Source organism: Osmerus eperlanus, chromosome 12 (genome assembly GCF_963692335.1).
Source record: "Osmerus eperlanus chromosome 12, fOsmEpe2.1, whole genome shotgun sequence".
Taxonomy (NCBI): Eukaryota; Metazoa; Chordata; class Actinopteri; order Osmeriformes; family Osmeridae; genus Osmerus; species Osmerus eperlanus.
Window position 1 is genome coordinate 17,574,051 of NC_085029.1, and position 18,297 is coordinate 17,592,347.

General features: G+C 47.3%; 4 protein-coding genes across 4 annotated transcripts in view; 2 read left to right on the forward strand and 2 right to left on the reverse strand.

Moving 5' to 3' along the window:
- LOC134031707 (paired box protein Pax-6-like) overlaps positions 1–1,381 on the reverse strand; it is a 9,179-nt gene extending 7,798 nt beyond the window's left edge. Inside the window, 1 exon segment of the mRNA XM_062475410.1 lies at positions 1,373–1,381. Within this exon segment, the coding sequence (XP_062331394.1) occupies positions 1,373–1,381 (9 nt within the window).
- A 70-nt stretch (positions 1,382–1,451) lies between these two features.
- Positions 1,452–5,874, forward strand: zgc:92313 (uncharacterized protein LOC436869 homolog). Its single transcript, XM_062475442.1, has 6 exons — positions 1,452–1,842; positions 2,252–2,361; positions 3,171–3,247; positions 4,623–4,894; positions 5,253–5,401; positions 5,563–5,874. Exons 1-6 carry the CDS (start codon positions 1,800–1,802, stop codon positions 5,818–5,820), a joined length of 909 nt encoding a protein of 302 aa, XP_062331426.1. The 5' UTR covers positions 1,452–1,799; the 3' UTR covers positions 5,821–5,874.
- Positions 5,875–6,380: 506 nt separating this feature from the next.
- mapk7 (mitogen-activated protein kinase 7) lies at positions 6,381–13,081 on the reverse strand. Its single transcript, XM_062474187.1, has 8 exons — positions 12,607–13,081; positions 11,792–12,081; positions 11,439–11,604; positions 9,662–11,157; positions 8,458–9,536; positions 8,243–8,376; positions 6,596–6,746; positions 6,381–6,532 (listed from the first exon to the last, which is right to left on the reverse strand). Exons 2-7 carry the CDS (start codon positions 12,075–12,077, stop codon positions 6,596–6,598), a joined length of 3,312 nt encoding a protein of 1,103 aa, XP_062330171.1. The 5' UTR covers positions 12,078–12,081; positions 12,607–13,081; the 3' UTR covers positions 6,381–6,532.
- A 93-nt stretch (positions 13,082–13,174) lies between these two features.
- Positions 13,175–15,173, forward strand: vkorc1 (vitamin K epoxide reductase complex, subunit 1). Its single transcript, XM_062474274.1, has 3 exons — positions 13,175–13,542; positions 13,872–13,981; positions 14,430–15,173. The coding sequence occupies exons 1-3, from the start codon at positions 13,355–13,357 to the stop codon at positions 14,639–14,641; spliced, it is 510 nt and encodes a 169-aa protein (XP_062330258.1). The 5' UTR covers positions 13,175–13,354; the 3' UTR covers positions 14,642–15,173.
- Positions 15,174–18,297: the final 3,124 nt, after the last annotated feature.

Here is an 18,297-nt window from a genome sequence, read left to right on the forward strand (position 1 = left end):
GGGAGTAAGAGCGGTCACCATAGCAACAATGCCATGACAAATATTCGTCAAGTCCTTAAAACAAAAACAATCGGGAGGGCATTATAATTGCTCTTCCTGGATCCTGTGATGCTTTATGACTGAGAGGGCTGAAATGGAGAGGACCTGCACGAAGACACAATCAACATCAAAAATAAATAAAGGAGAAGATTAATGTAAGGGGGAATAATGTTCCACACTTCATCCCTCAACTCTGGTTTCATTTCAGTTTTATCTCTTATTGTAATGTTGATTGTAATTCCTGATCACTCCATTTCTGTTTCTCTCTCTCTCTCTTTGTCCCTCCATCCCTCCCTCCCCCTATACTGTTGTGTAGCCCCAGGCCACACTGTGATGGGTCCTCCCTCTCTCTCTCCCGCTCTCTGTCCCTGTCACCTTCAATAGCTCTGTGAAACTAGACACACCGCCTGGGGAGTGGAGGGAGAGGGGGAGGGAGGGAGGGGGTGAGGGAGGGAGGGGGGGTGAGGGAGGGAGAGGGGAAGGGAGGGAGGGGGGTGAGGGAGGGAGGGGGTGAGAAAGAGAGGGGGCAAAGAGAAAGCGAGAAACAGAGAGATAGAAAGTAGACTGAAAGAGAAAAGGGAGTTTTGGTTAAAAATAAACATATGAAGAAAAATAATATTTAAAAAATTTGCTGTGCATCAGTAATCCAGTAAATCACGCACAGTCAAAAATAAATATTTTTGCATGATATCTGGGTCAAAGTCGATGTTGGCCAATCAAGGGATGTGTATGGCATGTCGCTTTGTTCACAGTGTAAAGCATTTCCCATTTTATAGTGTTAAAGGAATCGTAACGTTCCGGTAAAACATGTTCTTCCAGCTGTGACCTCCGGCTCGAGGGAGGCTCACTTATTTGTTACCTGATGTCATACAGGCACGGCCGTGTCCCAAACTCAACCATCAACCCTAACAGCCTCTAGCTTCAAAGACCCTTGAACTCGCTTAGCCTACTGGATTAGTAATAATTTACACACGTTAAAACAACAAATCAGTCTAAATGCAGTTAAACACAGGTATCAAAGAAGAAGAAGATTTTAACCCTTGTGTTATCTTCGGGTCATTCTGACCCATCAGTCATTGTGACCCACCATCGTATTGCGACAACTTTACAGCATACAAAAACAAAGTGAAGCATTTTCTTTTAACCGTCGGGCTGTCTCAGACCCCCCACATCGCGAAGGTTAAAAGAAAATACTTTTTATTTGTTTTTGTATTGGGTAAAATTGGGTAAACACAACGATGGTTCGTTGTGAACCTTTGGGTCATGTGACCCGAAGGCAGCACAAGGGTTAAGGTATGGTAACAGTCACACCCAAACAGGGTTAACTACCTACCAGCAGCATGGTTTCCGAGTAGCGGCTCGGATAGCGGTGGGTGTAGACGCTTCTGATTGGCTGTTGATGTCCAGGTATGCAAATGTATCTACAAGTTGCCGAAACTTACCTTGACTCATCACGAAACCTGGCGACCGTCTGCTGCTCCTAATTGTACCTCCGTCCGTTAAAGCGTGTTTAATTCGTTATTTTGGATACTAGATTAACTGTGGGACTGGCGGATTTTTTTTTGTAACGTTCTTGGGAGTTCGGTCGACTGGTCGAGCCAGTGTAAAACAACGTTTCTATTGTTGTCCTGCAAGAAGTTTGAGTCGTTTTTCGGCGATGTAAAGCGGACTTCCTGTATTTATTATTGACGTTTTTGCAAATCAGTGTTTGTGATTAGAAGTCGTAAGCCTGTTCGTGAGGCCCGTGCCACAGAAACGCAATGCCTACGTATTTTTGTGTTCTCCTTTTTTGGTGTGTGACAGGTAAGTGTTTCATGTCACCAACGAGCAAAATGAAACGATTTCTTTGTTATTTTCGGTCTATAATTTTTTTTTTATCAATATACATTTAAATATATACTAGGGGTGGGGGAAATAGATTCACATTTGAATCGCGATTCAGTCTTGCGATTCACATTAATTCACAAATGTAAAAAAATGTGTGAATCGATTTGTTATCGATTCGTGACCGCAAGAATCGATTCCAATCGTGAGGTAGCAAAAGATTCCCACCCCTAATATATACCCTCCTCTTCGTCTTAACGTTAGAGATCTGAATATATATTGTTTGTGCTTTTAATGGCTCAATGTGGCTTTTGTGTGGCCCAATTCAGACATTATCGTTTGACCGTGACTAGACTTAAGTCTCGACCATTTTATATGTATTCCGCAGGTATTTCTGTTAGCCATGCTCAGGAATGCGGTCAGCCACCTAATGGGAACAGAATAGTAGGGGGAGAGGCAGCCACGGACGGCTCCTGGCCATGGCAGGTGGATATCCAGGTAGGCATCTCTACAGGGCAGTGTGAGACCAGGTAGGCATCTCTACAGGGCAGTGTGAGACCAGGTAGGCATCACTACAGGGCAGTGTGAGACCAGGTAGGCATCACTACATGGCAGTGTGAGACCAGGTAGGCATCACTACAGGGCAGTGTGAGACCAGGTAGGCATCACTACAGGGCTGTGTGAGACCAGGTAGGCATCACTACATGGCAGTGTGAGACCAGGTAGGCATCACTACAGGGCAGTGTGAGACCAGGTAGGCATCACTACAGGGCAGTGTAAGACCAGGTAGGCATCTCTACAGGGCAGTGTGAGACCAGGTAGGCATCACTACAGGGCAGTGTGAGACCAGGTAGGCATCACTACAGGGCAGTGTGAGACCAGGTAGGCATCACTACAGGGCAGTGTGAGACCAGGTAGGCATCACTACAGGTCTGTGTGAGACCAGGTAGGCATCACTACAGGTCTGTGTGAGACCAGGTAGGCATCACTACAGGGCAGTGTGAGACCAGGTAGGCATCACTACAGGTCTGTGTGAGACCAGGTAGGCATCACTACAGGTCTGTGTGAGACCAGGTAGGCATCACTACAGGTCTGTGTGAGACCAGGTAGGCATCACTACAGGGCAGTGTGAGACCAGGTAGGCATCACTACAGGGCAGTGTGAGACCAGGTAGGCATCACTACAGGGCAGTGTGACAGTGTGAGAGACCAAATGTGCGCTTGTGTGTGAGGAGACTGTGTGTGTTTGGCAGTCATGCTGTGGATGCCGACCTGCTGTGTTAATCCCTCCATGGTCTTCTCTTCCAGGTGAATTCTGCTCACATCTGTGGAGGTTCCCTCATTAACGAGCAGTGGGTCTTGTCTGCAGCCCACTGCTTCCAAAAGTGAGTGTGTCTAACTTCCTCATAACATTGTGGGATGTTTACATTTCACTCTTTTAGCAGATGCTTATATACAAAGCAGCGCTGCATATGATAGTCACTGAGTATAGCTCACTGGTAGAGCATGTTACTGCATTGACTAAAAGTGTCTGCTAAAGTGAACACATTATAGAGGCTGCATACAGTATCTTTAACAATCTTGGTCATCTATGTTTTACTGCTTTCTTGCAATCAAGAGCACACTAACAATTACTCTTTGGACAACAGTTTTGAAATATCGTTTAATTAACAATGGGTCTATTTAAATCAAATCAAATCAAATTTATTTGTATAGCCCTTTTTACACGCAAGCATGTCACAGAGGGCTTCACATATGCCCATAGAACTGCCCCTCAACCAACCTAAACCCTCAAGGAAGACAAGGAAAAACTCCCAAAAAACTCTCAACAGGAGAAAAAAAAATTGAAGAAACCTTGGGAGGAGCAATTCAGAGAGGGATCCCCTCCTCCAGAGACGGTTGGTGGGAGAGAGGAGCAGAACACAGGCTAAACATAGTCATACAGTGTCGATGGGTTTTTAAAACACCAAAATCCATTATTCAACTTTATAGATGTAGGACAGGACCGGGAGACTCGCGACCAGGTCCAGCTTCGGCTGACCGACGACCAGGCAGGTGCTGACAACTCAAACCCCCCACACCACAAGGGATGTGTGTGGGGGGGGGACAGAGAGAGGAGAGCAGGGATTAGAGAATGCCAGGAGCAGCTAACAGTTACAGTCATAATAGAATGAGATCCCCACCGGTCAAGTGTGGACTGGTGCAGCAATTTAACAGAGCAAAAAAGGGGAATTTGATGCAACCCCACACACCAAGACAGCGACAGCCCCCCTCATTTGGAACATGAAATCTGTTCCAGGGGAAGAGAACTCTAAAATAAGTTATACTTAAAGAATAAGGATGGAAACAACCCGTCCCCCGTTGCCTCCAACTAGTAACATACTTACCTTTTAACAGTCGTAGAATTGACTAAACAATAACGTTTTTAACCTAATTTTAAACGTCTATTAAAAATAAATGTTTTTATAGACTCAAATGTGTAACAAGTTCCTCTGAGTGTGATACTTTCTCGGCAAGCTCTGAACGGACCTTCCATTATGAGTGCTGTGCTCTCGAGAAAAGATGGCGCCCGTCTTTCTGTTTGTGCAGCGTAGTGGTTTCATGGTCTCTCTCCCCTGTGTGGTTTCATGGTCTCTCTCCCCTGTGTGGTTTCATGGTCTCTCTCCCCTGTGTGGTTTCATGGTCTCTCTCCCCTGTGTGGTTTCATGGTCTCTCTCCCCTGTGTGGTTTCATGGTCTCTCTCCCCTGTCGTCCCTGCAGGCCCATCAACATGGCCTCCTACACCATCTACGCCGGCCGGCTCCAGCTCAACGCCTTCAACCAGTACGAGACGTCCCACCGCGTGACGAATATCGTGATCGCACCAGGCTACAGCATACCCCAGAAAGGGCAGGATGTGGCGCTGGTCCAGCTGGACCCTCCGGTCTCCTGGACGAACGCCATCCAGCCGATATGTCTCCCGGGGTCCGGGGTGGGATTCTCAGAGGGCCAGTCGTGCTACGTCACAGGCTGGGGTGACATCAGGGATGGGGGTGAGGACAAGAAGTCGTTTTTTGTTGATCCTACTTTCTGTACTTTCTCTGAGGAAATGTAAACGTTGTTCTAGTCTCTTCTGACAAGTGGAGTAAAATATTTATAGAGCTCATGGTTGAATTGCTATACTTTGCCCTTTTTATAATAGCTGACGTGGCTGTTGTTTTGGCAGTTTCTTTTTTAATACCTCACCTTACTCTTTTACTACCTCCCTCCCTTTCTGACTGTATTGTTAATCCCACATCTTCCTCCCTCCCCCCTCTTCTTTTACCTCTCCCTCCCTTCTCTTCTTTTACCGCTCTCTCCCTCTCTCTCTTTGTTCACTGTTGTCTTTCCCCCCCATCCCTCCTTTTTCAGTCTCCCTGCCTGGGGTAGGAACCCTGCAGCAAGTGGTGGTGCCAATCATTGGACAGACTTCCTGTCAGAACATGTACCAGGCAAAGGCGGACATCCTGTCTGACATGATCTGTGCTGGGTACCAAAAGGGGGGCAAGGATTCCTGCCAGGTACGCGCGCGCACGCCTGTGCACCTGTTTGTGGATGTATAGTATACGGTCGGTGTGAAATTACACACCATTTCATTTACCATCTGTCTATGAATAGTGTTGGGTAACTGTTCATGTATGTGAGTTATCCAACCTCCTCCCCTCCCTCTCCTCGTTCCCAGGGGGACTCTGGAGGGCCGCTGGTGTGCCAGATGGCTAACGGGACGTGGGTACAGGCCGGCGTGGTCAGCTTCGGTCTGGGCTGCGCTCAGGCCAACCAGCCCGGCGTTTACGCCAAAGTCTCCAGCTTCTCTGACTTTATCACCGGCATGGTTCCAGGGCTCCAGCTGTACGGGGGGGCTCCCCAGGCCTGCACAGGGGGGCTGGGGGTGCTCCTCAGCTCCCTGGCCACTCTGGTGACGGTCCAGCTGTTGAGATAGGAGCTGGGAGATTGGGTGAAGGAGGGATGGGGACTGGGTGAAGGAGGGAGGGGGACTGGGTGAAGGAGGGAGGGGGACTGGGTGAAGGAGGGATGGGGATTGGGGGAGGGAGGGAGGGGTGGGACCAGGCCATGCCTATTGAAGGAGAAAACCTTTCTGTATTTGTGTAAAATGTAAACGCCACTCAAATGTAAGTTGTTGATCATGTTAATCACCTAGTTTAAACTAAAGCCATGATAAAGAATAGATTTGTATTTTAATCTACCTGATGCATTTACTTGTGCCTTTTCATAATGCTTTTGTAATTTAGTGGATTTAATTCAAATGTAAATAAAACAATTTCTGATTAATAAATACCAATGTATGTTTTCCTTTGTTGAAACAATCTTACGTTTTGTCTCTGCTTGACAGTAATACGTCACTACAGCACTAACAACAGTTACGGAACTCGTTAAACAACGCTCTCATATGCCCTGTTGTACTGTTCCTGGAAATGACACTGCCAAACACCCATTTTCCAGTCAAGTCGAATCATAAAACTCCCAGACCAGCCATTACACGATTCATTTTATTAAATAGAAAGCTGGAAAACCTTGGCACATGCAGCATGAGCTGTAGTCTTCATGACTACAGCTAACAAACGTGCTTCATATTTAATGTAATTTCTTCTATGGGAGCTCCTTTTCTAGGAAATCCTTGGCAACGAGTCTGTGTGAGGGTTTGTGAGTCAGGGAGGTATGGCATCAGAGAGGATCATGGGAGTGAGGTTTGTGAGTCAGGTGTCGGGAGGTATGGCATCAGAGAGGATCATGGGAGATCCCAGCTGCAGCTCCTGTTGAAGAGATTCCAAGTCTGCCGGGGTCATGCGGTGGACTTCCAGCCAATCAGAGAGCAGTGAGGCAGAGAGTGGGGCTGAGTCACTATAACTGATGGACAAGAAGGGAGGGTTAGGGTTGGTTATGGTTATGATGAAGAGATCGGTTCCTCTGGAACTTCAGGAAGGGTTAGGGGAATGTTCCTCAAAAAATTCAAAACTTTAGATGAACCTTATAACTAGATATACAATAGAATAGCTTCCGGTTTTTGTTGGGCCATTTAAAGTAGTGCTCTTCAACCCTGGTCTCAGGGTCCACTATCCTTATTCCCTGAGAAGAGATGTAGGAGTAATCTTTGATTCAGAATAATGATTCAACAAACAAATGAATTCAGTTGTTAAAAGGTATCTTTTGATTAAAATGAATAAATCTTTATTCATGTTAGCTTCCTCCAGGAACACAATGACTCTTACTGAGGTACTTGCTCTTGTTGGTTAGTTGTATCTGATTTAACTTCTTGTACTCGCTGTGAATTATATTATATTATTGTTTCTTGCTTTTTTTTCTACAGCTACACTCTTGCACTTTTGAGGTTCATGTTGTTTAATTTGTAACTTGTTTAACTACATGCTCTTATGGTTCTCTCCATTGGCACTTATTTGCTTTTCACAATGTATGCTTCATGTTTGGTTACTCGCAATGTTTGGGGCTATCTCGTTATGATCAGTGACCTATGCTCTTTTGTAAAGCTCTTTCTTTGAAGTCGCTTTGGATAAAAGTGTCTGCTAAATGAATAAATGTAAATGTTATCAGGCGTCCATCCATCCATTATCTGCCGCTTGTCCGGGGGTCGGGTCGCGGGGGCAGCAACCTAAGCAGGGAGGCCCAGACTTCCCTCTCCCCGGCCACTTCCACCAGCTCTTCCTGGGGGACCCCGAGGCGTTCCCAGGCCAGCCGAGAGACATAGTCCCTCCAGCGTGTCCTGGGTCTTCCCCGGGGCCTCTTCCCAGTGGGACGTGCCCAGAACACCTCACCAGGGAGGCGTCCAGGAGGCATCCTGATCAGATGCCCGAGCCACCTCAACTGGCCCCTCTCGACGCGGAGGAGCAGCGGTTCTACTCTGAGCCCCTCCCGGATGACCGAGCTTCTCACCCTATCTCTAAGGGAGAGCCCGGACACCCTGCGGAGAAAACTCATTTCGGCCGCTTGTATTCGCGATCTCGTTCTTTCGGTCACTACCTGACCTGGAGTCAGGTGGCTGAGCGGTTAGGGAAGCGGGCTAGTAATCAGAAGGTTGCCAGTTCGATTCCCGGCCGTGCCAAATGACCTTGGGCAAGGCACTTCACCCTACTTGCCTCGGGGAGAATGTCCCTGTACTTACTGTAAGTCGCTCTGGATAAGAGTGTCTGCTAAATGACTAAATGTAAATGTACCCACAGTTCGTGACCATAGGTGAGGGTAGGAATGTAGATCGACGGGTAAATAGGCGTTATCAGGCGTGTTGGATCTAAACCACACAGGACCAGGATTGCAAACCACAGATTTAAATACAGGCCTCACCGGTCTGACTGAGGTATGAGTGAGTGTACGAACTGTACCGGACTCACCAGTCTCTGAGGTCAGTGTGCTGGAGGTCGGTGAGAGACTGGTTGAGGAGGTCGTCCAGGTCGAAGCCCACTCCGTAGCCTGCCCCGCTGCCCTTGGGAGTGGTAGAGAACACTGGAGGCAACACATCCTCCACCTAAGAACAGCAACGACATGCTCAGAGGAGTCTAGTTATCAAATGTTCTACACTGTGTTGAATATCAATGAGTATATTGACCTGTGACTTGGACAGCTGCAGGGTGACTGTGTGGATGTCAGGGGCCCCCGCGGGCCCAGGCTGCCCAGTGTCGGTGAAGCCCTGGGTGGGCTGGGGCTGAGACGAGGCCCCTAAACCCCCACAGGCCTGGTTCTGCTGCCGGGCTCCGGGCGGCTCTCCCAGAGAGGAGCCCGGCTTCCCCAGGGGGCCAGCGACAGCAGCTGCTGGGTTGGAGTTGCCATTGACATGTCTGGGTAACAGGGATGGGGCTTTGCTCAAAAAGGTTTCCAGTGACAGCAGTTGAGGTTGGGGTGGATGGTGAGGTTGAGACAGGGGCTGGGGCAGGGGCTGGGGCAGGGGCTGGGGCAGGGGCAAACAAGTCTGGGGCTCCTGGGATGGCCTGGTTAAAGGAAGTTGTTGCTGGGATGAACTGGACCTGACCTGCTGGCCGGGCCAAACCCCCAGAGAGCTGCGGCCACCCAGGCCTCCGCTCTCCCCCTGGGGTTCGAGGTGGCTGGTCACCAGGCCAACCGTGGCCCCCGTTACATCCACACCTCCATTCACAGCCACCATGCCGATCTCCAAGCACTTTGTCTGGGTGACAGAGTGAGGTAACTGGGTGCTGGAAGGAAGAAAGATCCCTGGAAGATGGTCCTCCACTGGTTTCTGAGGCTGGAAACTCCTAGAATCCTTGTCCTTCTGTGGAGGGTTCGACCCTTCTGCTGCTCTGAGGCAGCTGTCAAAGTCAGCTCCTGGGTGGCAGTTCATTCCGCAGTCCTTCGCTTTCGCTCTGTCAGCATCCGAGGCTTGCGATTTGTCGTTGCGACCGTCCATCATTTTTTTCCAGCGTTCCAATAGGCTCTTGTCGTTGTCACTCAAGATGACCCCGCCCAGACAGTCCCCGTGCTTCCCCTCCTTCCTCTCTTTCTCCTGGATCTTCCTCTCTCGCTCCCTCGCTCTCTCCTGCCGCCTCCGCCTCTTCGCCTCCCTCTCTCTCTGACGTCCCTGGGCTGTGACCGGCCGCCGCTCAGAGAGGGAGGAGGAGAGGGAGGAGGAGAGGCCTCCACCCATCTCCAAGCCTAATGTCGTACAGCCACCATCTGAAAGGAGGAAAAATTATAAAGAACTACAACTCTTTTTTCCTTCTTTTTTTTTTTACAGGTAGTGGATAAAATACAACAGCTCCATACATTGGGATGAAGTGGGAGTGCTGTGGGAGACCTACCTCTGGCTTTGTTTCTCAGAGCAGACTTGAGCAAAGCAGCTTTGAGGGCTGCTTTTGTGTCAGCTGATATGGCTCCCTCTTTCCTGGTTCCCTCTCCGGCCCCCGTGGGGGCCCTGGCTCCCCTGGAGAGAGACTGGGAGAGGGTCTGGGACAGGGCCTGGGCCTGGGCCTGAGACATGGCCAGGGAGGGCACAGGGGAGGGTAAGGGAGCCATGGTGTGTGTCGAGGTCGAGAGCGTCTGAGACATGGGTTGGCTCCGCGAGGCCTCACCCAGACGTTTGTCCTCCCTCTTGGACTCCCTCATGGTGGTGGAGGGAGACGTCTCCCGGCTGGACACAGGCGTGGTCAGGTCGATGGTTTCCGGCTGGCCGCTATCCGAGTTGGCACTGGGCATGTCCACATCCTGGCAGCTCTCCGTTTTATTCAAGCAGGGCAAGGAGGGTGGAGTCACTTCCACAAGCGGGATGCCTTGTTCGTTGAAGCCGGCAAAAGCCTGGCTTCCTTCCGGTCGTTGGTGGATCTCGCTGTTGCTGTGCGGCTGCTGTTGAGCGCTTTCTACGAGCCGCTGTGATGGGAGAGCGGTCTGCAGAGGCTGGGACAGGGTCGCCAGAGAGCTGCTGGCCACCACGGAGCCCTGAGAGTTCCTCTGGTCCGCACCCCCCCCGCCCCCGTCCCCCCTGGCCAGGGGCCTGAACTGCAGCCTCTGTCGGCTGCCCTGCTTCCTATGGTGGAAGTCCTGGATCTCCCCCAGGATGGCGTCCTTGATCTGATCTTTGTTCATGGGCTGCTCGTCAAACTCAAAGTCGAATGCCGGCACACAGACGGGCTCGTCGTCCGGGTCGTGGTACTTGGCCAGGTACGGGTGCTCCAGAGCCTGGGCCACGCCTATCCTCCCCCGGGGCTCGAAGCACAGCATGGCCTCCAGAAGGTTGAGCGCCTCCGCCTCCACCTGGGGGTACAGCTTGGCCAGGGACACAGGGGCACGGGGGGGAAGGTTCCGGATGAAGGCCCGCACCCGGTCCGAGCCGATGGCCTCGGTCACGCTGTCCGGCGGGGATCCCAGCACGGACATGATGAGCTGCAGCTGGTGGATGTAGTGCCTCCCGGGGAACAGCTGCTTGCGGCCCAGCATCTCTGCGAAGATACACCCCACGGACCAGAGGTCGATGGCCAGGCTGTAGTGGTGCAGGGAGAGCATGAGCTCGGGGGCGCGGTACCAACGCGTGGCCACGTACTCCGTCATGTACGGGTGGGACTCCTCCGGGTGAGAGCTGAGGCCGCGCGCCATGCCGAAGTCGCCGATCTTCAGCTCGCAGTTCTCGTTGACCAGCAGGTTGGAGGGCTTGAGGTCACGGTGGATCACGTTGGCTGAGTGCACGTACTTCAGGCCTCGGAGCAGCTGGTACAGGAAGTAGCGGGCGTGTTCAGAGGTCAGCGGCTGGCGGGAGTGGATGATCTGATGCAGGTCGCTCTCCATCAGGTCCAGGACCACGTACCTGCGGAGACGCGGAGCAGAGCGGAGACGGGGTATGAAACGGGAGAGAGAACTGTTCACATTCTTTATCTGGAAAAACTTGTTTTTAGAGAATGAAGAGTCATCTTAGATAACAATCTTCCTAGTCCATGACAGCAGTTTGCCAGTCTGTACCAACAAATAACTTTTTTGTATAAGATGTTCCAGACTCAACATTTAGCCTATTGAGATTAGCACTATTAGATTCAGATATTATAATTTGAATTATTATCTAATGACGATATTATGAATCAGTACACATACACCGAGTGGAATGCTGAGTGAGGGAGGCTTGGCTGCAGGATGTCTTTGATTGCAATAATGTTGTCATGCTTGAAGTGTTTAAGGATTTTCAGTTCTCTCAACGTGCGTTTGGCGTTTGTCAGAACCTCAAAGGCGTTGGGAATCTTCTTAATTGCCACCTTTTGACCTGAAAGGAAAAAGTTACAAAATAAAAGGGACAAATGTGCCTTAAAGGTCAAGTTTAAGAAACATATCTTGACATTTTTTAAAAGGGAATACTACATTAATAATAATAATAATAATTGTATATTAAATTATACAATCGCCCTCATGTCTACAGTAGCCTACCCACTAGTATCTGTAGGCTATCTTACCGTTATCCCGCCTCTGAGCAGAGGACACAACTCCATAAGCCCCGGTACCGATGGTCTCTATGACTTCATACTCGTCGCCGACCTCGAAGTTCACGTCCAGCGAGTGGGCCTTGAGCAAAGCCGCAGCCGTGATAGTGCCGGCAGTATCGCCCCTTTCTTCTGCTACCTCGTCCCCATGCTTCCGGTTGTTGTCTCTGTCGCAGTGACCGGCCATCGACATTTGTGTTGCCATGGCCACGGGTTTAGCAGCCTCGGCCCCGCCTCCTCCTCCCTCGAGGGATGTCATGGTCCTGAAACCAACCAGGTGAAGAAGGAAACTAAACTATGATCAGATTAGCGGACAGATTTGAGTAGCGACTTTTAACGTGCCCGTGTGGTTTCAGGTTGTTTAGCTATAACATAGCCTATGGGGTTTGGGTTCTGCTGAAGCGAAGATAAACGGCCAGTAACGGCATTCTACAAAACTGGACGGGAGGCAGAAACTTCCACCTGAGAACCGACACAGGCAAATTCTGAGAGTTGGCAAAAAAAAATCACTGTAGAATATAGCGCACACCATCTACAGTAATCGGAACAGACGTCTCTTAAAAGTCACATGAATGCACATTTGTAATAGAATTAGCTAGGCCTACTTGTACTAGATTTTACGGAGGGGCGTACTAGGTTTAGGCTACTTGTGTTACCTCCGTTGACTGAAAGCAAGGTAGACAATAGCCGAAGCTATTGAACAAATATGTATCTCTAAAAGAACAACGGTCCATAATTTTTTTCCAGATAGCCTACGCATAAGAAATAAAAAATAACTTGATATTAACCTGAATTCAACTATAATGGCTATAATATTTCCAGTCCTGGAAATATGGCATGGAAATTCCTGGGTTTGTCGACTATTTAGAGATGTAGGCTACTTCCTCATTTTCTTCCGTATAGTGTTTTTGAATGACAGCTTCCGGACCAATCATATTTGTGCATTCACTGACAACCCCCAATGAAAAACGGGAAGTCCTTACTGGGCGGGTTCAATTCTAGTCCACATTTCTTCTTTCGATTGTTGGGCGGTGTCGGCTAGTAGCCTATTGTACACTGCTGTGCGTGCCTCTTCACCGATTCGTACACGTTTTGAGTAGCCTAAATAAGACTACTTTCGGACGTTAGAATGAAAAGAACGTCGTCCGGAACATGATCATCTAAACTAATTCACAAAATAACATGCAATGGAATTATTAGTGAGGCACTGACCTAAATCGGTAAATTATGCGCCTGTGCCACCTCTGGTGTAAACCAACCTGCACAACCATCCAATAGTCTGCAGCCTCCGCCATCCAATCACAAGCCGGAGTATGGATTTTAACACGTAGCTTAAACTGTTTAGGTAACTTTCTAAGAATTCCTAAAAACGTCAATTTTGGAAGGCAGTTCCGCTCATAGTCTACATTTTGTTGGACATTTTAAGAAATAAGCCACATTGTCTGAGACGTTGTTCTGACTCCCGACGGATAAGAGCGATCTGTGATTGACACTGATTTAGTAAAGTGTAGAGATCAGTTCAAAAATAACCCCAACATGACTTCTAAAAGGTATGTTGGAATTCCAAAATGGGAGCGTAAAACGCGCATAACTTTGTGCATAGTAGGCCTGGTGCTGTCAGTTTACGCTCTCCACGTTGAATTTTCGCGAGAGAGAGATCCGGAATATCGAGCGATGTGTGATTTGGGAGATTCCGTTAGCTGTTCCAAAGTGTTTACCTCCAGGTAACGGTTGTTTTTGTGTTGTTGTAGCCTGTTTATGCATATCATTTAGTGTATTGTGCAATGCCATCCGAGTTTTACCAAATAATGTAACTAAAGTGTGGCCTATAGCATGTGTCCCAAATTACAAATGTAGATAATGTATGCCTTTAGGACGAATTATCTTGGCAGTTCCAACCCCGTGCCACGTATTGACTTGAAAACTGACATGAAATGAAATACATAGGTTGGTACTGAGGCAGGACAAACCCATTACTATCAATTAGTCTTAGGAACATATTAAAATAACTTCTGCAGTCCTAAACCTTTGCTGTTGTGTTTCTCTTTGACAGATGGGGACGTGGCTTTGGGCTGGTTCAGTATTTCGCGGATAAAGACAGTGCCCTTAATCAGCCAAATAGTGTCTTGGGGATCATTTTCTACACCCTGCAACTCGCCCTGGGTCAGTATACCATGTCATTTAACCAGAGACGGCAAAAGTAGCTACACACATTCTCCACTAAGTAGAGTAAAGTTTAAGTGCTGACTACACATTTTCACTCAAGTTAAAGTAATGTGGGCTCTGCCTCTGACATATATACTTTAGTAAAAAAGTAGCCATTACAGTTGGACCTGACATCATATTAATTGCTTAAATGAATAAAAAAAAAACACTATAGACACGCAGCGCATTCGCCAGGAATAATCTTTGACACCGACAATTTAGAAAATCTCCCTTCATCAAAGACAACTAAACAAACAACTACAAAACTTGTTTGTGTTGTGTGTAGAAAAAATGTTTCCCAAAAAAGAAAAAGTCTCATCTTTTTTTCAAAAATATTTGATCAGCCTTTCCAAACTGTTTAACATCCAGGCTAATTTCCATGTCTGTGTGTCCTGTATTCCTGCAGGCCAGTCGAGCTCCGCCAGGGCAGCGTTCCTCCTGGTCGCAGCCTCCTGGGTCTCTGTTGCAGGCTCCCTCTACCTGGCCTGCATCCTGGCCTTCGTCCTGGGAGACTTCTGCATGGTCTGTGTCTCTACCTACGTCGTCAACTTCGCCCTGCTCTACACCAATCAGAGGAGACGGACGGGGATGGAAAGAGCCAAGGAGAAGACTGGGTAGAGAGTGCTGGGTACGAGATGCGTGTAGCTAGTCTGGATGCAGGGATGAGTACAGTAACAACAGAGCAAGAGATGCCAGGTTGTAATCCCCCTCCCTTTACGTTGCTATGAACATAAACATTTGGTAAATGAACTCGTTAGATTAGATTGCCCCCTTGTCTTTTGCTCCTTCCTCAGGAACAGATCTGACTGTGCTTGATAGGTGTAGGTACGTCCTCCGGCAGAGCTTTGTGGACTGCTTCTACCTCCTCAGATCACAGGGAATCAAGAGACACTGAGTGGGTTCCTCAACCCCGGGCACTAGGGAGAACCCTCCATTATCGTTTGTTCAGGTCTGACATTTCAATAATTATTAAATGTCTATCCTTAGTGCGGAGGAAACACATGTGATTTAGTACAACTAATTCTGTCATTACTTACAATCTTATGTGCTGTATAATTTTTTTAAACTTTTGCATTCAACTCATCCATGCACGGGATCCACACAGTAAACCTGTTGACCAAACACATTAAATAAAATATGATGATCTGGTTCTTGTTTGTTGTATTTATTAGAAAAGAATTGATAATGACAGTATAGTGACATTCTCTCCATATATCCCCAGCACTCAAGTGTTGTGCCATTTCCTGCCACTAGGTGGAGCCAAATATATTTGCTGTGAGAGAATAAATCAAGAGACCATGCTTGAAAGATTTTGTTAGCGATACAATGTTAGCGATGGCATCTTTAATGTGGAAAACCATAGTTTTCATGCCGGAGGTCTCTGGCATGATCTGTTATGGTGCAAATGTCTCAAGGAGGTACTTTTCTGTCACAGAGTGCTCTATAGAAAGCTGTGTGTGTATGTAAGCATGTATACATACAAAACAAACTGGCTCAACTGGTTCAGAAGTTATGGGAACACATTTTCTTTCAGTCTTATACCCTTCTCATCCTCTTACCCTTGATTGAACACCCTCACTTAGGGCACACAAACCAGCCTAACTGGAGAAAGATTCCAGAGGCCTGTGCACTAAAACGTTCTCATTAAAAAGTAGGCTACTGTCATTTAGAAATAATCATGCAGAACGTAGCTGTCATTTAGAATGCAGTTGTCGTCCAGAATGTTGGAACTGAGAAGGTCACAGGTGAGAAGGCTTAGCGGTTGCTGATGTTTTGAAGGGAACTCTGTTCATGAAGTGAGAATGTTGTGGCGATACACAAGCCTCGAGGCCGATGCTGCTTGTCGCACGTTTACTGGCAACTCTGTTCCCACGGCGACTCACACACCCTCTTTTTAGATTCAACAGATTAAAAAAATGATAAATGTGAAATTCATGTAGCTAGGAAGCACCAGCCGGGTTCCTAGGAAGTCATACCGTAGGCTTATGGATTTAGTCCTATGGATTTAGTCTTATGGATTTAGTCTTAAATAACAATATTGCAGGGAAGGACAGGTTTGCGGTTTGTTTTATTTCAGTTGATTTGGAAAGCAGGCTGTCAGCTGTGAATTTATGTGAGCAGCACGCAGAAGTTGTTCCTCATTCCTCTGAATTTTCCTGGAGTTATTTCAGAACAAAGGTTGATTGAAATCCAGTTAGTAAAGACAATGATTAACCCTTCAGCCTTTTTGAATGATTAACAGGAATTGATTGGCCAACTGAGGTGTAATGTTGTTTGTTTCCATGAGAATTGAGAAACCGCATTGTAGTTGTGATGATGATCTCTTTACACATGTCAATCACAGCAACATGTCATATTTCACATTTAGCTGTGGTTAGCCTGTCATCTTTACCTAATTGTTGACACGTCATGTGATATTTTGTAATGTTAATGTTTCACGCTACGTGTGGTCTGTGTACAGTGTGTGGTTTAGATCAGATACTAGATCAGAGAATAGGACAAGAGTCAAGGGAAAATGTTAAATGTTAGGGAATATGTGTACTGCTGCGAAGTAAGCTGGCCTCATGCATATCATTATCTTATAATGTACTAAATACTATTTAATTAATCTCAATTCAAATTATTTCCAGAGCATTACTTTGATATCGTTCACCTCTCTGTCTCTGTCGAACAGGCCTTCATCCACTGGAAGGGGCAACCATTAAACAAATCATACTTTGTCATTAACACTTTAAAATGAGTTTATTTTCTTAACACGTCTCATGAAAACTGAAATGAAAACAACCCATATAGATTTTGTCCTACGCCCCCCACTCACACACCAAACACTCACACCCACTCACACACACACGCACACACACACACACTCACACACACACACACACACACACACACCATGACCAAGCAGTACTCCCTCCCAGTGACTAATCTAAAACAAAGTAAAGTATTGCTAAAATGATGTTGGCTATTTGTTTTCAGCCAGCCAAGAAGCATAGATACGCAATCATGCATTATTTTTATCACCTTGTTTGTTCCACCACTGGTTAACCTGTGTTCACCTGGTAGGTACTGGAACAAGGAAGCAGGAGGGGACAGGTGTGTTTGAAGTTCTGAGACAGACTTCCTTGGCGTTCCAGGTCTTTAGTGGAGGCAGCGTGGCAAATTAGGTCAGGACACAATACTTCAGCAATGGGTTAAGGTTTGTGTGTCAGTGTATCTGAGGCAGTCTGACACAGTGTTTTAACTGAATGATTAAATGGAATCATACCACTCTGACGAGATTGCGTGAGTAAATAGGTGTTCATGAATCTGTGCCGTGATCGTACCACTGGACGCTGTCTTCCTCCAGCTAGGACTGTGACTCACCTGCCCTTCATGTGGTCTTTGTGTTGGCTGTCTTACACAGTCAAGGAAGTAGAAAGATTTCTCAACATGTCAGCCATCACCTCATTGTGCTGACTTCTTTCATATTTTTGTACTTTCTGTGTAAGAATGACTTTAACCTTTACAAACACAATCTGGTTATTAGTCAACTTCTTATGTAATGTGATGTGGGAAGTAGAATAAACAAGTTCAGACAACAGCCATGCTATTTGACCATCTTTGTAGAATACATCTTATGCTGTTTGACCATCTTTATAGAATACATCTTTCTACAAATCACCAAGGAAAAACTTTTTCTGGTAAAATATTCGATTTTTTTTTTTTTTGGGGGGGGGGAGAAGGACTCGAATACAATTCTTAATTTTAGTAGAATTTGAATCTGGAAGTTCAGGATCTGAAGTCAAAAGCTCCACCATAGAGATACAACTACACATGGACATGCCATAGCATTTAGATTTATTGAAGTAGTACTGTGTGTGTGTGAGGGGTGTGTGTGTGTGTGTGATGTGTGTGTGTGAGGGGTGTGTGTGTGAGGGGTGTGTTTTCAAAATCTTTTTTTGCAGCGGAAGTTTGTTCCACTGCGAAGCAGGAATGAGGTTAAGACAAGCACACAACAGAGCCGGTATGCTCTAGTAACAGTGGAAGGCAGGCTGATGGATGAACCAGGCGAAACAGCAGGTGGGGGTGAAACCGTGGTAGTACTGCTTTTAACAAATATATATACCTTAAAAAATAAGTCATGGGGCATCAGGTGGCTGAGCGGTGAGGGAAGCAGGCTAGTAATCTAAAGGTTGCTGGTTCGATTCCTGGCCGTGCCAAATAATGTTGTGTCCTTGGGCAAGGCACTTCACCCTACTTGCCTCGGGGAGAATGTCCCTGTACTTACTGTA